The 20659-nt window shown below is 35.1% G+C and overlaps 1 protein-coding gene across 4 annotated transcripts in view; it reads left to right on the top strand.

Moving 5' to 3' along the window:
- fam20b (FAM20B glycosaminoglycan xylosylkinase) overlaps positions 1-18907 on the top strand; it is a 65557-nt gene extending 46650 nt beyond the window's left edge. For 3 of the 4 annotated variants that reach the window (XM_087297047.1, XM_087297048.1, XM_087297049.1), the window contains exons 7-10: positions 9438-9629; positions 11829-11888; positions 18047-18274; positions 18356-18907. In XM_087297047.1, coding sequence (XP_087153173.1) covers positions 9438-9629; positions 11829-11888; positions 18047-18274; positions 18356-18488 — 613 coding nt within the window. In that variant the 3' untranslated portion in view covers positions 18489-18907. Of the gene's footprint in view, positions 1-9437; positions 9630-11828; positions 11889-18046 lie in introns of all 4 variants that reach the window. The other variant, NM_001044818.1, reaches the window with a different exon arrangement.
- The last annotated feature ends 1752 nt before the right edge of the window (positions 18908-20659 follow it).

Below are 20659 nucleotides of genomic sequence, written 5' to 3'. Positions count from 1 at the left end.
GTTTTTAGGAAACTCGTAGATGAATTGCATACTCTGTGTTGGTTGAGTCATTCACTTTTTAAATGATTGATTTATTGACTGGTATTTTTTGTTAGCTTAATTACTTTAATTTGTGTTATTAGTAAATACTTCATATACACTAACAAAAAATAAATAAATAAAAAACATTGGAATTCATATTTTATGATCAAACTCCAAGATGACCATGCCAATATTAATCTGGCTCAATCTGTAAAGAAAGGTGTCATTTTCAGACAACTATTGACTTGAAGCAACAACATGTAAGTCTCCTATTGAGATTAGTCTGTGAAATGGACATTTTCATTTTGGCTTAACATAACTTTTATTAAATGTGAACTTTCAGGCAACAACGCCTATGAAAATGTTAAATTTTAAACACACATACACCAAATACAAATACTGAGAGGATAGTTCAGCTCTGATGATCAGTTCTTCATATTCATATTCTTAATTTCTAAACTTGTAAATCTGAACTTGTAAGTTTTTTTTTTTCTGTTGAACACAAAGGAAGATAATTTGAAGAATGTTTGGGGGGAAAATTAGCCATTGATATTCATATTAGCAACCAATGTTATAATAGTTTTGTATTTTTCTTTCTTTTTTATTGTTTATTTCGTTTTGACTTTTTGTTTTCAAATTCAGTTAGTTTAATTTGTTTTTGAGGGGTACATTTACTAATTTTTATTAGTTTCTTTATTTCAAAATGTCTTAGTTTTAGTGATAACACTTTATAATAACTACACACTATGAATCTTTTGTCAAGCATTAGCCAGTTAGTAAGTTAGTAAGCAGTTTGTAACTGCAGTTACAATTGCTCTATTCTTGACCTATAATAACCACATTTATAATGTGCTTAATCATTTTATTTTCATAATTTGTGACTGGATTTTTCATTAATACATGAAGTAAACCTTCCTTTGAAGAACAGTTCCATCTACCACTACCATCTACCCATCCTCAAATTCAAATACAACAGCCCACAAGATAGCAGTCTTAAGTAAAATATGTGAGCAAGACAGCTTCTGAAGTTAAATACACAGTAGTGATGGAAAATTCGGATTTTTAACGCGAACCGGATCTTTTTTGACAATCTTCCCAGGTTTGAAATCTCACTCAACATATCAAAAATATTTAGTCAGCAATCATATTTTAGTCAATTAAAACATGATCGGAAAAGTTTCTTATAGTAAAGTTTTGCAACCCAGCTGTAGCATGGCTCACTTATTTAAATTCCATAATGGCTTTCTGTTATGAAATAAACGTGTACTTCGCCAGATCTGCTTGTTTAAGCCCTCAGTTTACCCTTGCTGCAGTAGTTCAAGTTCAGGTTAGTCAAAGCAGGCTGTCATGTACTGTTTGTGTTCAGTTCACTGAATTACACATGAGCAGTATTATCAGTTCACCGCTTCTTAAAACTGATCTCAGTGTACAGTTCTAATACATGAATAACTCCATGTATATTGGTTTATTTGAGTCAGAGGAGGCTATCAGGCATAATAAAAAGTTGTTTGTGGATAAGTGCTTAACGTTATTGAAGACGTGTATTGTTTCAGTTCAGTTCGATTTGGTGAATTAGTTCAACCAGTTCACCAGCTCGGGTCGCATTTAATGTGTCACTGCTGCTGTCATGTTCAGACATTGTTTTTGTCGCGGGCGTAACAGCGAAGATGATTGGAGGAGGACCGGCTTGATCTGGCCTATGGCAGCAGGATTACAGACTCTGTACAGCTGTACAGTCATGTGCATGTCAGCGCGAAGTAAATAGATTTACTTCTAAAAGGCTTACAGCATGTATTAAATACACTTACAAAGACGAAAACAAAGGACATTTTTGCTAGTTTCAGTTAGTTTTGTGTGTACACAATACAGTTTCAGTTAGTTCTAGTTTTAACACTCGTTCTTTTTATTTCAGTTAACAGAAATGTTTTTTCAATTCTAGTTTTCGATTTTTCGTTAACTATAATAACCTTAGTAGGAACAGCAAAAATTACTATAAAAGTAAATGGCTTTTTTTTCCACATTCTTCAAAATATCTTCTTTTGTGTTCAAGAGTAAAAAGAAACTCAAACATGTTTGGAACATGTGGAGGGTGAGTAAATAATCACATAACTTTTATTTTTGGGTGAACTATCCCGTTAAACTGCATGCTTAACTAAATATTTTCTGATTACTTGTTGGAAGAAAAAAACTTAAAAAGCAAATCTTAAAAAGTAGCAGCAGCAGAAGAAAATGTTCTCTCAAATGGAAGTCTGTATGGCTTGTAAACAAACCCATTATTTCAAATGAAGTGTCTCATTTCCTGATCTCTTTCCCAATAATTTCCTGTCTAATTGTGCGTTGCTATGTAATGTAATGATAAATGATGCATAAGTGTGTACTTTAAGTTTGTAAAAGTTTGGTAACACTGCAATTATGGCGAGTCAGCAGGAAAGGTTTCATATTCTCCACATCTGTTTTTTTCCCACTACTTTGCCAGCAGTATATTGTGGGCAGTCACAACAACCCCAAAGAGCTGTTCAAACCAAGATGATAATTAAAGTTGCAACCTCAGTGTTTGATAATCATATTAATGATGCAAAAATAGTTCAAACCACATCTGTAATGACAAAATTGTTGGAATAACTTTAGGAATAATTTATTTTGGTTGATTAACGATTAAACATTGACAAACAATCAGAATCCATGTGCCTTTAAAAACTCAAGCATTGAAAGGGGCCCACTCCACCTTTATCGAAAATAGAACTGTACCATGACTGCAGCAGGTGCAATGATATCACGCACAGCCTAAAAATATTTCTCTGCACCTTTATTTACACCACTAGTTAGAATGTGTATAATATCAATATCATTATGGCAGCAATGTTCACCGTTTATTACGCCAGAATGAGAATATAGTTCTAGTCACCTAGAAAATAGCAACTTTTCATTTTCTGTCAGTCTTAGTACAGGATGTATCTACAGAAAAGTCAACTATTGAAACTTTTTTTTTTTTTTTTTTTTAATAAAATTTGAGTGAAATGCTAATGGTCTAATCCAGGGGTCATCAACCTTTTTGAAACTTAGAGCTACTTCTTGGGTACCAATTGTTGTGAAGAGCTACCAGTTTGATGCACATTTCTTAAATAACAATTTTTCTCAATTTACTTTTAATTATTATATGTTGTTGTTATTAATGATTAATGATATTCATCTATGTGAAGACACGGATCATGTTAATGATTTCTCACAATAGTTCTCAACAATGATTTAACAAGGTAAGAAACAGAAATATCAATATGCAACACTTTATTTGTCTGAAATAGTTTTAGCTTTTTTATATATATACACCTTAATGTCATTAACACATTTTACACCAATGCAGGTGTGATTTAAAAAAAAAATAGCTTTCAAAAAAATACTGGATTCAGCTTACTGGTAAGTGGTGCAATGGTAAGCTATTTTTAGAACAGGCCTGATGGGAACTCATGTAATCCTTGTGGGCTACCTGGTGCCCGTGGGCACCATGTTGGTGACCCCTGGTCGAATCTGATTTAATGATTCATGCTAAGCTAAACTAAAACTGCTCCAGCCAAACTGTATTAGCACTAGTTTCTATTCAGTGACCTACAGGAAAGTCTGAACATAATGCAATGCACCAATATGCTCATAGTGAAGATTTTATTCATTGATGATTAGAAGTGATTCATTTATATAAAAAAGGCGATGTACTATTAACAAACATTAAGGGTGCTTTTACACCTGTAGTATGTTTCCTTTGGACTGGACAAAGGTTGAACATGATACATTATTAAGTTTGAGCTTTGAAAAAAACATTGTGTAGAATTATGCAGTATAGACTTACAACATAGAGAGAAATAACAAGACTGTGATGCAGATCAATGTTGATCTTTCTTTCGAGGTGTCAGTGCACAAATGAACAAAACAATAGGCCGAATACAAAATATTATAAGATATCAGACATTGATTTCAGTCTTCAGTCTTTCCTAATGGTTGAACAGCTCTCGTAAATTTTTCAGCATGTTTTTAGTTTCGTATTCGATATGAAACATATCTTGCCCTACTCCTCATTCTCTCTTCATATAGTTGTGTATATGGCTGTTATATAACTTTAATACACTGTGATATAGCCTTGTTCAGTGGATCGTATTGCTTTCTCACTACAATTGATCCACTCTAGAGGTCGTTTATATTGATCCGAGACATTCAGCTCATTCAGTCGGTCTCGGATTGTTTCCACACCAGGTTCTGAAACAAACGTCTAGACATGAAAGCACCCTTAGTTCTGTTTCAAACCAGACTGACTGCTCTGAACCGAACCAGTTGAAATGAATTAAAAAGCAGTCACATGACAACCACATAATTTTTATACTTGACAAATTTACTCAACTGCATTTCTTTGGTCAAAACTAACACGTGGAAAGCTCGCATGCGCAAGACACAGAAGTAAACAAAGAGCGGAGGGAAAAGTAAGCAAACAGTATTGACCTCTCCAACTGCCATAATTGTGGTAAAGTGTCAAAAAACGTTTTCTTGTCCTAGAATGCACATCACAGCTGATCATGACAGCTGGTTTAGCCCAAAAATCAAAGTACTTTTTGCATTTGCTTCAGATTGAGGTTTGTTTACATTCTCTGTCAAACTTACAGCTCCAGGAATCACTTGAAAGCATGCCGAGGCCACCTCTTCGAAGAGGTCCTTTTTTGGTGTGCACCCTAGTACGATTGCCGCTTTCACACCTGCCGAAATGAACCGCACCAAAAAGGAAAACAAACTTTGTTATGTTTTAACCAAACTAAGGGTGCGTTCACACCTAGACATTTGTTTCAGAACAAACTTGGTTCGTTTGCTCAGTTAGCGCGGTTCGTTTGTCAAATGTAAAACCCGCAATCGCAATTAGATCCATGCCAAAACAATCGGTCGAAGATCGCCTGAATGAGGTGGTCTTGGCTCAATTGAAACCAATTCTGGAACAGATTGATTGTAGTGAAAAAGCAATTCGATCCAACGTACTAACTAACCAGGCTATATAACAGTGTATTATGAATATGTAATAGTCATATGTATGACTATACGAAAAGACAATTATGAGTAGAGCGGGATGCCATCATTCCTGTCTGAGAATGTGCATTTCATGTTGAATATAAAAGTGAAAGCATGCTGTAACAGTTATAAAAGCTGTTTATTCCTTTAAGAAAATTAACATAAACTACCATATTTTTTTCTCCATATTTTAATCTTACAATATTTTGTATTAGACCTATTGTTTTGTTCATTTGTTCATTTCACCTCGAAAAAAAGATCAACATTGATCTGCTTCATGATCTGACTGCAGTCTCACTTCATCTGTTATTTCTCTCTATAATGTAAGCCTATAATGCATAATTCTAACAATGTTTTTTAACAGATTGAATGATTTGAACGATTTTTACAACCTTTGACAACTGAAATGAGGCTCTGTATGGGAAAGTCTTACCTCTCTCATTTATATTTGGATTTGATTTCTGTGAGTGTCAAAATTAAAAATTGCACCTTTTTGCTAATAATGTCTCATTTCTCATCATCATAAATTAAAATAATGATGTATGACAACTGAGCAGAATCTGTATGACTCTGTGAAAATTTGACCAATTTGAGGAGAGTGATTTGTTTGAACTCTTCTGGTCGTTTAGAAACTTTGCCTTGTGTAAGTAAACCGCACCAATTTTAATCCCTGTTTCAGTACAAAACAACCGATCTACAGGTGTGAAAGCACCCTAGATAAGGTAGGTGGGAAAGCACCCTAAGATGATGTCCACACTGCTGAAAGTGACATTTAGATTAATATGTAAATATGTGCTTGTCTCTTTCCTCTCAATAACAAAAAATCACTCGGTCGAGTAAAAAGTGCAGTTTAGTAAGCATCTGATCGTAGCATTATGGAGATCACTGCTGTTTACTTGCATTATTTCAACAGATGAGGTCTTAGAATGTAGCTATGATAGTTAGATTATGGTGCATTTGTTTTTGGACATTTGCATCAAAGTTCTTACACAAAAAAAAAAAAAATAAATCACTATTAGTGGTTTAACGGATCACGAATCTCACAGTTTGGATCACATTATGGTTTTTTAGTCACAGATCGGATTATTTTTCGGTTCAGCCAAAAAGGGGAGGAGACTAATGTAATTTGCTTTCCATTTATTGTGAAAACAGTACTGCAATACACTTCTGGTTTTGACAAACAGAACTTAGAACCTGTTGGTTAAAAATAAAATAAAGAAATAATCAGCTGAATAAAAATAAACTTAAATATTGAGTAGTGTGAAAAATGTATAAATGTATAAATCTAACATTTATAATTTGTACAACCCATATTTATTTTTAGTCTCATTTTCACGCGTTTCTCTCAGGTCACACGTATTCCGAACCGTGGGTTGTGATTATAGACTGTAAAAGGTATGGACATAGTATCTGACACCACCCATGGGTTTATAAAGAACCCAAAAAAGCTAGCAGTAGGAGTGGCCAACTGTTGCCATATTGGTCGCGCGTCATCCCACAAACCGAGGGATACCAAATGAGGGTAAAGAGGCGGAACGTGAGCGTAGCTACAGACACATGCTGGCATTCTGCTTAGACAGGCTTTCCTATGGGAGAAACGTTAAATACTTCATTACCTGCAACTCGTTTGGGTTCTGACCACATGTGCTTGGTTGTGAACTATATCAATAAGGTGTTTAGACTTTAAAACACTGTTGTAATACATTGAGTCACTAAGCATTGTTCTTATGATGTTTTTCAACAGGAGGAAAACGCAAATTACTTAAAAACACTTCAGATATAGTCTGTGTTAGTAAATGCAAGGCTATTAATAAAATCCAGCAACACCAATCCATTTATAGAGATGGTATATAAGTATATAATTTCACTCAGCTGGGAAATGGAGGCCACGTGAATAGTTTGTGAGCACAATTAAGTGCACACAGCATGCCATATTATCTGATAATTGTAGGAAATAATTTCAAAAGACAACTGACTGTGTAAAGCCACATAAAACATCACAAAAATACGATGAATATGCCGAGATCAGCTGCTGGAGTCAGCTGAGGTGAAGTTACGGCGAGGTTGCCACTTGGTTGTGATCCGTATGAATCATGGATCAAATGCGATCCGTTACACCCTTATCACTAAGCATTTCTGAAGTGTGCTTCACACATGAGTGGGCTTGACAAACCACCTGTACAGTATAGAAACACTCTTCACTCCCATCTCAAAACACACCCTTACTCTAGCATTTTAATTCTGACACTGACAGTTCCTTTGTATAATTAGCACTTCCTGTGTGTACTGCCTCTTCATGTTGATTTGCTCAAAATCAGAAGTGACTTTGGACAAAAGCGTCTGCCAAATGACTTAATGTAAATCTACTTGAGACTATAGACTGTGTAAATCTGGCTGTTTAAGACTACATTTAGAATCAAATCTTTGCATTACTAGTAGCTGCACATGCTGCAGATCAGCATATAGAAAGGTAAACGTTTTAGGTGATCTTATCATCTCTGCCGCTGTCAATTTACTGTAAAGGTTTTGGTTTAGAAGTCTAGCCTAGTTTGGCTATTACTGATCTGTTCATATTGTGACAACAACTGAATTATTTTGGTCTGAAGTTCTCTGAAACTCTTTGTTCTGCAAACTCGGGTATCAAATGCATTGCAGCAATCCAGAAATGTCTTTCATATTCAGTTTTAGCTGATTTATTTTTAGATGCCTTTGAGGGGAAATTGTCTGTGGTGTATAATACAATTTTTTAAACATAAGCTTAAAAAATTGTAATTAATTAACACAGTTTTTATTTTTATATATTTTGATTAAAATAAAAACAGTTCTTCTGATTTTTATGTTTGAGCTTGAAAAATTCCTCCAAATAATGTGCTCTGCAATATTCAATTGAATTTATGTTTATTTCTATAGCGTTTTTACAATGTAGATTGTGTTAAAGCTGCTTAACATAGAAGTTCAAGTAAATTGAAACTGTCAGTTCAGTTTAGTTCAGTTCAGTGGGGTTTAATTTTCATTGCTGTGAGTCCAAACACTAAAGAGCAAATCCATCGATGCGCAGCTACACAAGTCCCAAACCAAGCAAGCTAGTGGTGAGGAACAACCTTCACCAATTGACGAAAGTGAATGAAAAAACCTTGAGAGAAACCATACTCAGTTGAGGATGACCATTTCTCCTCTGGCCAAACTTCTTGTGCAGAGCTGCAGTCTAGGCAACGGAGGCTGGAGAACGCTGGACGTCCATCGTGGAGTAGCTGCAGGTGCGAGTAGGTCACCGGCAGGTGTTCAGGCTGGCCCATGGGATCAATGCTGAGACTCGTCTGTCACTGGTGTCTTTCAGGAATCAGTCTCATGCTCTCCACTCCTCCATGACCGCTATAGCATCTGCTCAGAATACGGCCTCAGAATAAGTGTTCTGTTTTCGGCATGATCTCTTCACAGGTCCTGGATTACATCAATGGTGCTGCACAATCTCTAGAGGCCTCAGGATGAGTATCCAGAGGGAAAAAATGCCATTGTTGCTTTTTTTAGTTGTTGTTGAGGAAACCAAGGTGATGCTCCTCTTATGGCTGCACAATATTGGAAGTAAAAATTATAAATACAAATAAGAGAATCCCTAAAATTATCATTAAAAAAGTAATACAATTCAAAAAAGTCAATTACTCAATCTTTTAATAAAATAAGTCAACCAATAAAAATAACATAATAACAAAACATTTAAATTAAATTAAATTAAATTAAATTAAAAATACAACTCTGCATTAATTCAGATGGTTTTTAATGATGTTTCTGTCTATTTTTGTCCACTGTGTTTATGACAGGCTAATGCATATTTCATTGCTGTTGAAATCATACTGGTGTTCTCTCCCTATTCATTAGAGATGTACAAGCATTGTGGGTTTAATGCTGTGGTATTGTAACTATGCAGCAGGAAATGCTACTTGGTTTCAGATTCCCCCCTCCCTCCCCTACTCACGCTCTCTTTCTCTCTCTCTCTCTCTCTCTCTCTCTCTCTCTCTCTCTCTCTCTCTCTCTCTCTCTTTCTTTTGTTTGCATTTTCATCTGTTTGCCACAATGGCACTAATACATCATGTCAGTGAAAGCAAGTGATCATGCCAGATGCATTCAAGTAAATGGTAATATTAAGCTGAAACTGTGATGTCCTGAATATTTGTAAAGGAATCTCTGCAAATGCATGTTGATACTAGGTAGGAACAGGGTCCTAAATATCCCATCAGCACCACGAAGGGAACAGTCATCATTGTTTGGTTGGGTTGGGGTTCCACTATCAGACCTTGATGAGAAATTCGCTTGCATCCAGAGCTATTTTCAGAAGGATGCATCTGCTGTTATTGATTGTGTTGATCGATGTGTTTTAGGTGGGAGTATGATGAGAGTTACTGCGAGGCTGTAAAGAAAATGCCCCCTTACGATGCTGGGCCGCGACTGCTGGATGTTATCGACACTTCCATCTTCGATTATCTTATTGGCAATGCTGACCGCCATCACTACGAGAGCTTCCAGGACGATGGCGGAGCAAGTATGCTCATCCTTCTGGATAATGCCAAAAGGTAGTGCAAGAGTTCTTCCAATAATGCAAAAAGGCATGATTTACAAAAATATATATATTTATTTGTATCTTTCAGCCAATGCAAACCAAAATAAACACTTTGGGCATGCAAACGTTTAAGTGAAACAATAATTAAATGCAACAATTAATGTTTTTGAGGCGCAGATGTTCTGAAGTCGCCAACCAAAACCAAACTAAAATCCTATGAACCAAAATAAACCTGGACCACGCCACCTTTGAAACTAACAAAGGAGGTCATTCACACACAAATATAAATTAATAAATAAACAAATTAAAAAAAATTCTTTAAGACAAATAAATACAAATACTATATCATGTTCATGTATACATCCGTCATGAAAAAAGTAATCAAATTAAATTCATGCTTGCTGTTTTTTTGCAGTGTACTTGCATGCGGAGAGAAAGTGTAAACTACCTAATTTAAAGCATAAACAAACAATAAAACAAAAATACACATTTACTACAGGAATAATACACAAGAAATAAATGAATAAGCAAAAAAACTTATTAAATAACCATTTAAACTAGGGCTGGGCAATTAATCGTAATTCAGTTTCAATTTCGTCTTCCAATAATTATGAAAAACATTAATCGAATTAAAAAGATTATTGCATCATATCCCATCCCCTTTCCAGCAGTATGCATTTGGTCCTCTGCAAAACTCAGTTTCAAATGAGATTAGTAAAAGCATGTACTGTAACGGGACATGTGCAGCATGGAATGCGCTTCATGTATTGATGTGTATTTGATGTTTTTTAAAGAGTGAAAGAGAACGCATGCATTGTGTATAAGAGACGAAAAGTTATCTTAAGGTGAGTGTATAAATAGTCAAATACATGCAAAATTTGGAACTTTGTTGCTCTTAAAGTGACTTTTTTACCTTTTCCATAATTGTGAGATTTAGAATATGTGTGCTACCCAAATAATGAGTCTTTGAGAATGAGTTTCTCCAGCCAGGTGGCGCATTAGACCAGGGGCTCATCTCCTGTTTCCAAAAATTCATCACAAACTGCTTGAGAAACTGTTTTACTATGATAATTGGTGATAAAAGAAATTGTGTTCAATTAGATGTACTTGTGTTTACTAACTGTTTATTCAGTTAAACATGAATTTTGAAATGTAGGCCTACATAAGCACAAAACAGCGATTTTTGATCACCTTAAAGTGACTAAAGTCATAACTGAACTAAACAGAAATGGAATAAAGACATGTGGAGTGTGCAGATATTAGTGGTATTATTGAAGTAAACACCGCAATCAGTAAACACCGTCATGTAGGACACGCAGCTGTCAGTAAAGGACCGTACACACAAACACACACACACACACACACACACATCGTGAAACGCAGAAGTTTTTTTCTTTCTATTTGGCCGTGTGATATTAAATTCTGTAACACTCCATACTCCAACAGTTAATGCTCCTTATTTGTGTCTAAAACCCCAGTTTGTCACAAAGATATGAATGAAATGTTCATAAGTTAAAGTTAAATTGGCAAACTTCAGTTAAAGTAAGGCATCCAGCTAAATTATTTCAGAAGGGCACTTTTTTGTCAGACGGCTCAGCGGTCAGATATAAATCCATGCTAAAATATCAATGTGAAAGTCATCATAGCCTGCGTAGAATAGACCCAGCTTTAAGAATAGATTAACGGGGCTTCTTTTTTTACTTAAATTGCACGATAAGAGTCTCGTGTTAGCGCAGCATGTTAACGCCGATAACGACCCACCACTACTATATATATTTATCTATATATATTATAAATTCAAACCCATATTTGGGATGGAAAATATGCAAATTGAGACCTCTAAGATGATCCTCATTGGTTGTCTTGTGTGCATTTGAAGTGCTGATTGGCCAACTAGAATCTAATAGAACGTACTTTGTACACTCAAAAAAGTTATGCTGATTGTTCAGACTACTTATTTAAAATGAGTTGAAACACATTTCTTGAAAATTTCTTTAGAACAACTTCATTGTTTTCTGTTTTAACCACCAAAGTGTTACGTTAACTTAATCTATTTGTGTTGGGACAACTTGAATGGATTTTGTGGAACCGTGCATTTTTAATATATGAAGAAACTTTTTTTCTTCCTTTTTTGTTCTTTTTAAATAAAAGTCTCAAAACCTAAACAAAAACTCCACGGTTTTGGTTTGAATTGTCATGCTTTCTTTTGCAGTTTTGGGAACCCGTCTTTGGATGAGAGGAGTATTCTCGCCCCGCTCTATCAGTGCTGCATGTGAGTTCTTACACAAACACTCAGTGCTCCTCAACTTCCTTTTGCAACCCACGCTATTGAGTTTCTATACTTCGATAAGCCTCAGACAGTCACTAACCTCTGGCTAAATTTATCTGTTGACTAGTGACAAACTCTTCCTGGTCTGTTCTTTTAAAACCAGACACACTCTCTCTAGTTCCTGTTGACTCAAGTACACAACACAATCACATAGCACATGCAACCCATAAAAAAGCGGTGTGTTTTTGCAATGCCTTGTGTGAGTCAGAGTTTCCACTGAAACGCGCGTATATGTGGGTTGTTCCAAGTAACTTGATCTGAATTGTTTCTAATTGGATATATGTTAACATTAAAATATAACAATCAGTTTGTGGTTGACCGATGGGTTTAGAAAGAAAGTTTGTGGACGAAAGCATTATTTTCTTTGGATGGATCGACAAACAAGCTCTAGTACGTATATAACTTTTTTATGTTGCCTCAGAATATATGAATAAATGTTCAAATGTTTCGAATCCAAAATTAATTGTTTTTGTTAGGATGGACTAACTTCATAAAAATAAATAAAATATATATATATATATATATATATATATATATATATATATATATATATATATATATATATATATATATATATATATATATATAATGTGAACCTACACTGGTCTCCGATTATCATGCCATCGGTTCGGTTCAGTTCGAAATCTCAGTGTATCACTTTGCATTGACGATTCTTTCCATACACAGTTTTATATTTTCTTCACAGCACAGCAATTTTTGTAATTAAATGTATACAAATATTTAGATACTATTTGTAATACAATTTTGTTCTTTAATACAAACATTCAGATATATTAACGGTGCCTATAAACAATATAAGCATTTATAGCAAATCCTGATCCTTGTCTAAAAAGTCCTTTCTTACATCCCTTTGATTGGTCACGTGCTTAACTGAAAGGGCTGCGATTGGCTTTACGGGCTGGTGCTGTTCACACATGAGTAAAGCCCGGTTTAAACACAGATAAACAGCAGCGGCGATCACAGCTGATCCCTGATAGATTCGGTGGAGAAAACTGCAGACACGTGCTCGTGTCTGTATCCAGAAGTATCTCTGTAACAGCCGAGAGGAGAGGAAAAGCCATGTCAGCAGGTCAAATGGGACACAGTGAGAGAGCGAGCAAGAGAGAGAGATGGAGAATTTTTATTCTCTCAATTGCAGTGAAAGCTTCTGCTGTAAATGTCAGTGTAAGACTGTCCAGCAAACACACACACAGTGCAATTGTGCACAGCGTTGTAAATACTCGCGCTCGCCATAGTAAACTACGGCGACATAGCGACCCTCGCCACAGTAAGCTACGGCGACATAGCGCATATTAGATAAATGGGTCACACTTTACAATAAGGTTCATTAGTTAATGTTAATTAATGCATTTACTAACATGAACAAACAATGAACACTTCATCTACTACTATATTTGTTAGTGTTAGTTAACGTTAGTTAATGAAAATACAGTAGTTCATTGTTAGTTCATGTTAACTCATGGTGCATTAACTAATGTTAACAAGCATGGACTTGGATGTTAATAATGCATTTTATTAAATGTTCAATTATGATTAATAAATGTTGTACATGTGTTGTTCATGATTAGTTCATGTTAGTAAATGCATTACCTAATGAACCTTATTGTAAAGTGTTACCGATAAATGATGTCAGTACGTATAAACCGGTTATGATTATTGCTGAACTGATACCGAATTGTCCGCGTCTGCATCGCAGTGCACCCAAGAAACAATTAATTTTGACAGCCCTACTATTAATATTATTTTTATAGAGAGAAATATTTATTTCCAAAATGATGCCTATTGTACATCATCTGCTTATCTTTTAGGAGAATCCTGTGTTATTTATGGTCAAAACAAAAATTGCTGGCTGAATAAAAGTAACTTTAAATCAGCATTTGTCAGGGATGTGAATAATTTTTGTGTTTGACTGTATATATTTCAATGTTTACTTACTATTTATCAAAGAAACAATAATATAATCAGTAATTGTTTTTAATATTAAAATAATCTGAAATATTACGTAAGCAGCAAATGACATTAGAATGCTTTCTACAATGGAGTCTAAAGTAATAGTGGCAAAAATACAGCTTTAAAACAGATTATTTTATTATGTTTTATTATATTACTACTAAGTTAAAATAAGAATTTTAAGACCCACATTTTTAAACTTGAGTGTGTAATTAAGTCTCTCCTTGTTAAATCCCTTTTTTAATGTGCTCGAGGTGTGACATTAATGTTTAAAAGTACAAGTGTTCTGGGGAATAAAGCATTTTAGAGAGTCATCAATACTTGATTATCCCCCAGAATACCTTAGTGCTGCACATGCTCATTATCGCCTTAATGAGATATTGATTGGCTAACAGATGAAAAGTGTTGTGCTGCTTTAACTGTGTATTTGCCTTAAAGACTTCCTGCCTGACTATAGTATATCCGAATTAAAGGACGCTGATACTGGATACAACAAATCAGTCAAAAATCATTGATTTTTCAATGACAGAGATCAGTATCAGTGTCATGTAAATGCACAGGTTATGTGAAAACAAGCATCTGCTTAGTTATTTCCAGCAACAACACACTCAAATAACATTTTGGGCCGAAACCGAAAATTTAGGATATGCATGGGTGAAAACAGAAAACGAAAATGACATTTCCATTTGTGTTTGTTTCGTTTTTTTAACTGCATGACTGTCTGTCTGTGCATAACTGTATGATGTGTTTTAAATGAATTTGCCCATCATTAAAATGTTTACCAAATAAAAATAGTTTATTTAATGATCAATTCATTTAAATGATTATATAACAACCACCTCAAATTCAATTTAAAACTTAGCAAAAATTAATTTTGCATGTAAGACGTATTTTAATTCAACTTTTTAATAAAGAAATTAATTTCTATTGCATTTTGTTGGTCAAAAATAAGTATTTAAACAATGCATCATTCTATTTTTGCACTGACATTTGAGGTCTTTAAAAAAGGTATTTCGACTTGTGTTGAAAATAACCTGTGTTGTTAACCAGTGGTGACAGTTGAAACACTTTTTTTTGCATGCATATACAGCGGGGAAAATAAGTATTGAACACGTCAACATTTTTTCTCAGAAAACATATTTCTAAAGGTGCTGTTGACTTGAAATTTTTCCCGGATGTTGGTAACAACCAAAGAAATCCGCATACTGTATGCAAAGAAAACCCATCTAGTTAGTTTATAAATTAAGCTATGGGAAAAGCTATTAAACACATGAATAAATGGAGGTTTAGAAAGGCAGTGAAAGCCCAGACAGCAGCTGAAATCTCTCAGTAGTTATTCAGCAACCCTCTGCCCTTCCTCAGTGTCAATTAATATTAGCTGTTTCAGTCTAACATCTACATTAGCAGGAGATGAAACTGGGATGAACATTTCAGCAAGACAGTGATCCAAAACACAGCCAAGGAAACTCTCAAATGCTTCATAGCAAGAAGATCAAGCTGCAAAATGGCCCAGCCAATCACCTAGCTTAAATCCAATTGAGAATACAAAATAAACAGGAGGTTTGATAGATGGGACACAAAGAACCATCAAGATTTTCACACTCTGTCGAACTCTGAGAAAAAAAAATCACACCTAAGCAATTCATGTGACTTCATTCCCCATATGAGAGGCGTCTTTAACTGCCATTACCAAAAAAGCCTTTTGTATAAAGTGTTACATATGTTTTAGTAGTTTTCAGTAGTACTTTATGCTTTTGTCATTAAATTGTAATTACACATAACCAATTTTCTTTTAGATTTATATTGTTTTGTTATATTTTTATGTTTGTACTGTTTGGGTTTATACCAAAATCTGCTTCAATTTCTTGTCAACAGCTCCTTTAGAAATATTATCCCCAGCAACAAAACATGACATTTTCAGTACTTACTTTTATCTGCTGTAAATCAAGGAATTTAAAAAATATCTTAATCTTATTTTTTACATTTTTGTTTTAGACATTTTTTTCGATATCCTTATTTTCATGGTCCAATTTAGATGTAAAACTAGTGACTAGGCATGTATGAAAGCTTGATAAAATTACATTTTTAATGTCACCATTATATACTTTGAATGACATATACAATGTGAGAGGCACTGCTGAAGGTTTTACTAGCAGATTCCACAAATCTCTGTTTAGGAATAACATGATGCTGTCATCTTTGTAAAATCATCTACAACACTGTAATCTGGCCCCAAATCTCAGGCTAAAATGGTCACTACAGACTAGAATGGAATAATTACACAATAGAAGTCCAAAATAGTAGTGCAGAATTTACAGTATCTGGATCTCGATGTTCTTGTCCATCTTGGCTTTTCAACTTTTTTTTTATGTGATATCCTAAAATCTGATTAAAAATAGGTGGATGGAAACAAATTCCAAACACAAAAATAAAAAAATACTTTTGCTGCTTTTTCAGACTGCTTTTAATCTAAAATGAGTTGAAACAACACAATTCTTCAGTTTTTTTTGGGGGGACTACTTAATTGTTTTATGTTCAATTCACTTAAAATTTTATAAACGATTAGGTTAACTTGGTTAGATTAATTGTAATTAGGTTAAGATTTGTGTTGGGACAGCATGAAGGAATTGTGTGGAATCCAACATTTTTTTTTACAGTGCAATTCTATTTGAAAAAGAGCGTGAAAGAGTATGGATACTCCACTAATACTAATACTCCATTAATAAATGAGTAGAAATAGACCACTAATACACACACATCATCGTATGTTGTCGTTAGCTCATACTTCACACCCAATGTTGTATACAGTAGTCATTCCAGATGGTTCAAACACAGTAACATTTAATAGATTACTCACTTGCAAAGTTGCTTTGAGTTGTATTTGGGCTTTAGAAACATTGTTCATTTTCAGCTCAAACATATGAGCCTCCGGGTTTCCTCAGTCAGCCCTGTTATTACTAGTGGGTCATGCTACCAAAAGAAAACATTACTGTTATACCAGACATGCTGTAAAAAGCTAATTCACTGCAACTAGACATTTCTGACAAGGTAGCCTGCTTTGTCAAATCATTAGGTATCAGTTGCAGAATGTTGTGCAGCAGTTATTATAAGAGACTCTTGTTATTGAAATTTAGACATTTATCATTTAGCTATTTAAAAAAACAGTTTTCGACACATGTAAGGTTGTAGTCCGGTTGCTTTTAAATAACGAAAGTGCAAGAGGGTTTTTGGACAGGAGGTCAAATGACGCATTTTCATTCATTCATTTTCCTTCAGCTTAGTCCCTTATTTATCATCGGAAAGAACCACCAACTATTTCAGCATATGTTTTACGCAGCGAATGCCTTTCCAGCCACAACCCCGTACTGGGAAACATCCATACACACAAATTCATTCTCGCACTCATACACTACAGCCTATTCAGCTATATCACTTTGGACTGTGGAGGAAACCAGAGCACCCAGTGGAAACCCACGTGAACATGAGGAGAACATTCAACTTCCATTCAAAAATGCCAACTAGTCCAGCCAGGACTCAAACCAGTGACTTTCTTGCTGTGAGGCAACAGGGCTAACCACTGAGCCAAATTGGTGATTACATTGTCAACCCCCACACTTTTGTCAAACTGTTAGGACTACAATCGGACTACTTTTTGCACATTTGTCGAGAACTGTTTGACAGGGCTGTGGATTAAAGCTTATGATAATGTAAAATATGTTCATTTTTTTACACAGACCAATCATTTCAATTTGTAAGACCTCAGTGTGTCATCATGAGCCAGGGCTATTGATTTGAAGTCATTTTAATTAATTTATCATCTAAATATCCATAAATCACCATTCACTGCCATCATAAAAATCACCAAGGGTCATGAATTTAGCTTAAAATCTTCTACTGAAGAAGAAAGAGACAGCACTTGTTGGTATTTGAACAAGACACTTTCGTTTTTAGGTGAACTGTCACTTTAAGCAGTAGTCCAGGCTATAGTCTTCAATAGCAGTTTGTTACATTCAATGCTTTTGGCCCCTCTAAACCATATTTCAGTTTCCGATCATATATTTTTCTTTACTTTAGATAAAAACAATTGCACTATATCTAGCTTACCATGTCTATCTGGTTTTATCCACAAGGGTCCGCGTGTCCACCTGGAACAGACTGAACCTCCTGAAAGGTGGCGTGTTGAGTTCAGCCATGCGGCAGGCCACGGCTCACGATCCTGCTTTTCCAGTCTTGACGGGAGCACATCTCACTGCGCTCGACCGGCGCCTCAATGGAGTATTAGCCACCGTCCGGCAGTGCATGGAGACGCAGGGCTCGGAAAACACACTGATCGAGGACCGGATGAACCTGCCTCATCCGTAAGACACACTTGGACAAACCAGGGAAGTACAAATGTGATTGACTCTTGATGCGCAGGCTTCTTTTGCCTTCTGCTATAGAGCCGAAGACCCGAAGGCCATGGAAAGCCTTGGGAGTCGATTTTTTTCACTGGATTTATTCAGCGCCGAGGCCAAGGAGACTCTACTTACCGTTTTATTTTGTCTTGATCTGGATGGAGGGAAGAGGCCCTGATAACACGTAGGTGGAATATAACACTACAGCAGATACTGTCGTTCTTTCCGTCTCCCTTTTTACTTTTGGCCATCCGCAGGAAGATGGATGGACAATTCTGAGACTTAGAATTTAACATTTGGCCTTATTAGACTGATAACTGCAAAGTGACCATGATGGATTAACAAGACTATATGAACAGACCTTTAAATGATCTACCGGGATTGTAAATACAAGAACAGGTTTTTGATTAATATGGAGTAATAATATTATTGTTCTGAAGATTAAATGATGGGTTATGCTGTGTTCTGAATGCAGGATGTTGATGATATAGAGTTGTACGGATGTTACTACTGATGTTCAGAGAAGATGGTAAAGACGACAGCATTGTAAGATTGCTGTTTGACATTTTCAACATTAAAAATTAATATTTAAACATATGGTGGTTTCTTTAGGCTCTTTGTTTACTAGGTAAGTTGTCAGTGTGGTTGTTCTGAGCCCATCTCATGCATCAGGATTGGAGGGGGGTCCAACAGTTTTGTAGCCATATGGATTTGGCTCTCATGAACCTGGTCCTTATTTTGCATCAGCTGTAATGCCGGTGATGTCCAGTAAGAGGAGATATACACTTTTAAAGCCGGTTTGGAGCTGTTAGCACAGCTACTAAAGACACTTCTGGAGGTAATGAGGTAACCACTGTTGTAAGAGCCTTTGGCTGAAGGATTTTAGAATGACAAGAACATTTACTGGTTTGTCCAGTAATGGCGTCAATTTTTGTTGTGATGTGATATGTTAAAACAAAATCACACATGCTGGAATTTTTTCAGTAAATTTCCATCATAGTTTGTGCATTTTTTCTCATCGGATTAAAAAGTTAAACTATTGCTCGGACTAAAACTAAATAAAAAGATATTTTGAATGACAAAAATGTACTGACACCTTTTTGTCAATAATGACAAAACTAAAATAAATGCTAATTGCACACATTGGACTCCAACCTATAATAATCTATAGGGCAGGACATAAGCAACCATTTGCTACACAGCTGATTAAACGTCCAAAAAGAAAGTAAACTTAAGAGCAGGTATAAAAAAAATCCCAAGCACACTTGAAACGCATTTCGAGAAAGCACTTAAGACCTATTTTTGCACTGAGTCTTCACCTTCCGTTGACCTGATCATCACCCTCACCAATGATTTTCTTTTAGTGAAATGCAAATTGTATTAATAACCTTTAAAACGGACAGCACGCAATAAACCTCTAAAGTAAAAACATATATCCAATAAGGTAAATTTGCCACAACACGTTTTTACTTTCACTTTCAGTTTGGCAACTGATGCCAAATTACTTTCACTATTCAATTTATCTGTTAATCTGCATCTGCCTCAGATGAACATGCCATTTTAGTTGTTTTTTTGTGAATGAACATGCTGCAATTTTCAGTGCTTGAGTGTAAGGCTCTGGAGGAATTATGAATTAAGCATTTTTTTCACTATTAAATATTTAATCATCATACAAATAGTTTCAGTGCATTAGGTTTTGTTTTTAAAACTGACACCAGCATAATAAACCTCTGTAACATCTTTAGTACAGTAGACTTTATTTTATTTATGCAAATACTTGTAGTACTGTGCAAAAGTCTTAGGATCTTTATTAAACTATTCTACATCTTTATTAAAATCCAACCAAAAAATATAGGTTCTAGTTAGATTTTTAGGGTCAAATTGTTGAAGACATATCAAAGAGAGGAAGAAAGGTGGAAGTAAGAATAAAAAATATTGGGAGTTGCTATATTGATTTGATTTGCATTTCTGCCAGAGCTTTTGTCAATATTGCCTGAATTGGTGGGATTGTGAATGCTGAAATGTACAGACAGGTTTTAATTAATCATGTAATTCCTACTAGAATGTACCTAATTTTTTAGTTTATTTTTCAACATGATAATGATCCCAAACACACTGCTAATGTAACAAAATCATATTTGGAAAGAAAACAGAGACAGTCATGAAATGGCCTCCAAGGAGTCCAGACCTGAATATTACAGAACATTCTTTGGTAGAAACTTTTAGACTTGCTGAAGGATGCTTGATATTAAATAGCTTTTTAGTTTTTGCTTTGTACTAAAAAAGGTCACGTTAAGGTCACATTAAACACAGACTTTTGATTTCAGTAGTTTGATTCAAAAAAGTAAA

Source organism: Danio rerio, chromosome 20 (assembly GCF_052040795.2).
Source record: "Danio rerio strain M-AB ecotype USA chromosome 20, GRCz13ab, whole genome shotgun sequence".
Taxonomy (NCBI): domain Eukaryota; kingdom Metazoa; phylum Chordata; class Actinopteri; order Cypriniformes; family Danionidae; genus Danio; species Danio rerio.
This window is presented reverse-complemented; position numbering and strand designations above follow the sequence as displayed.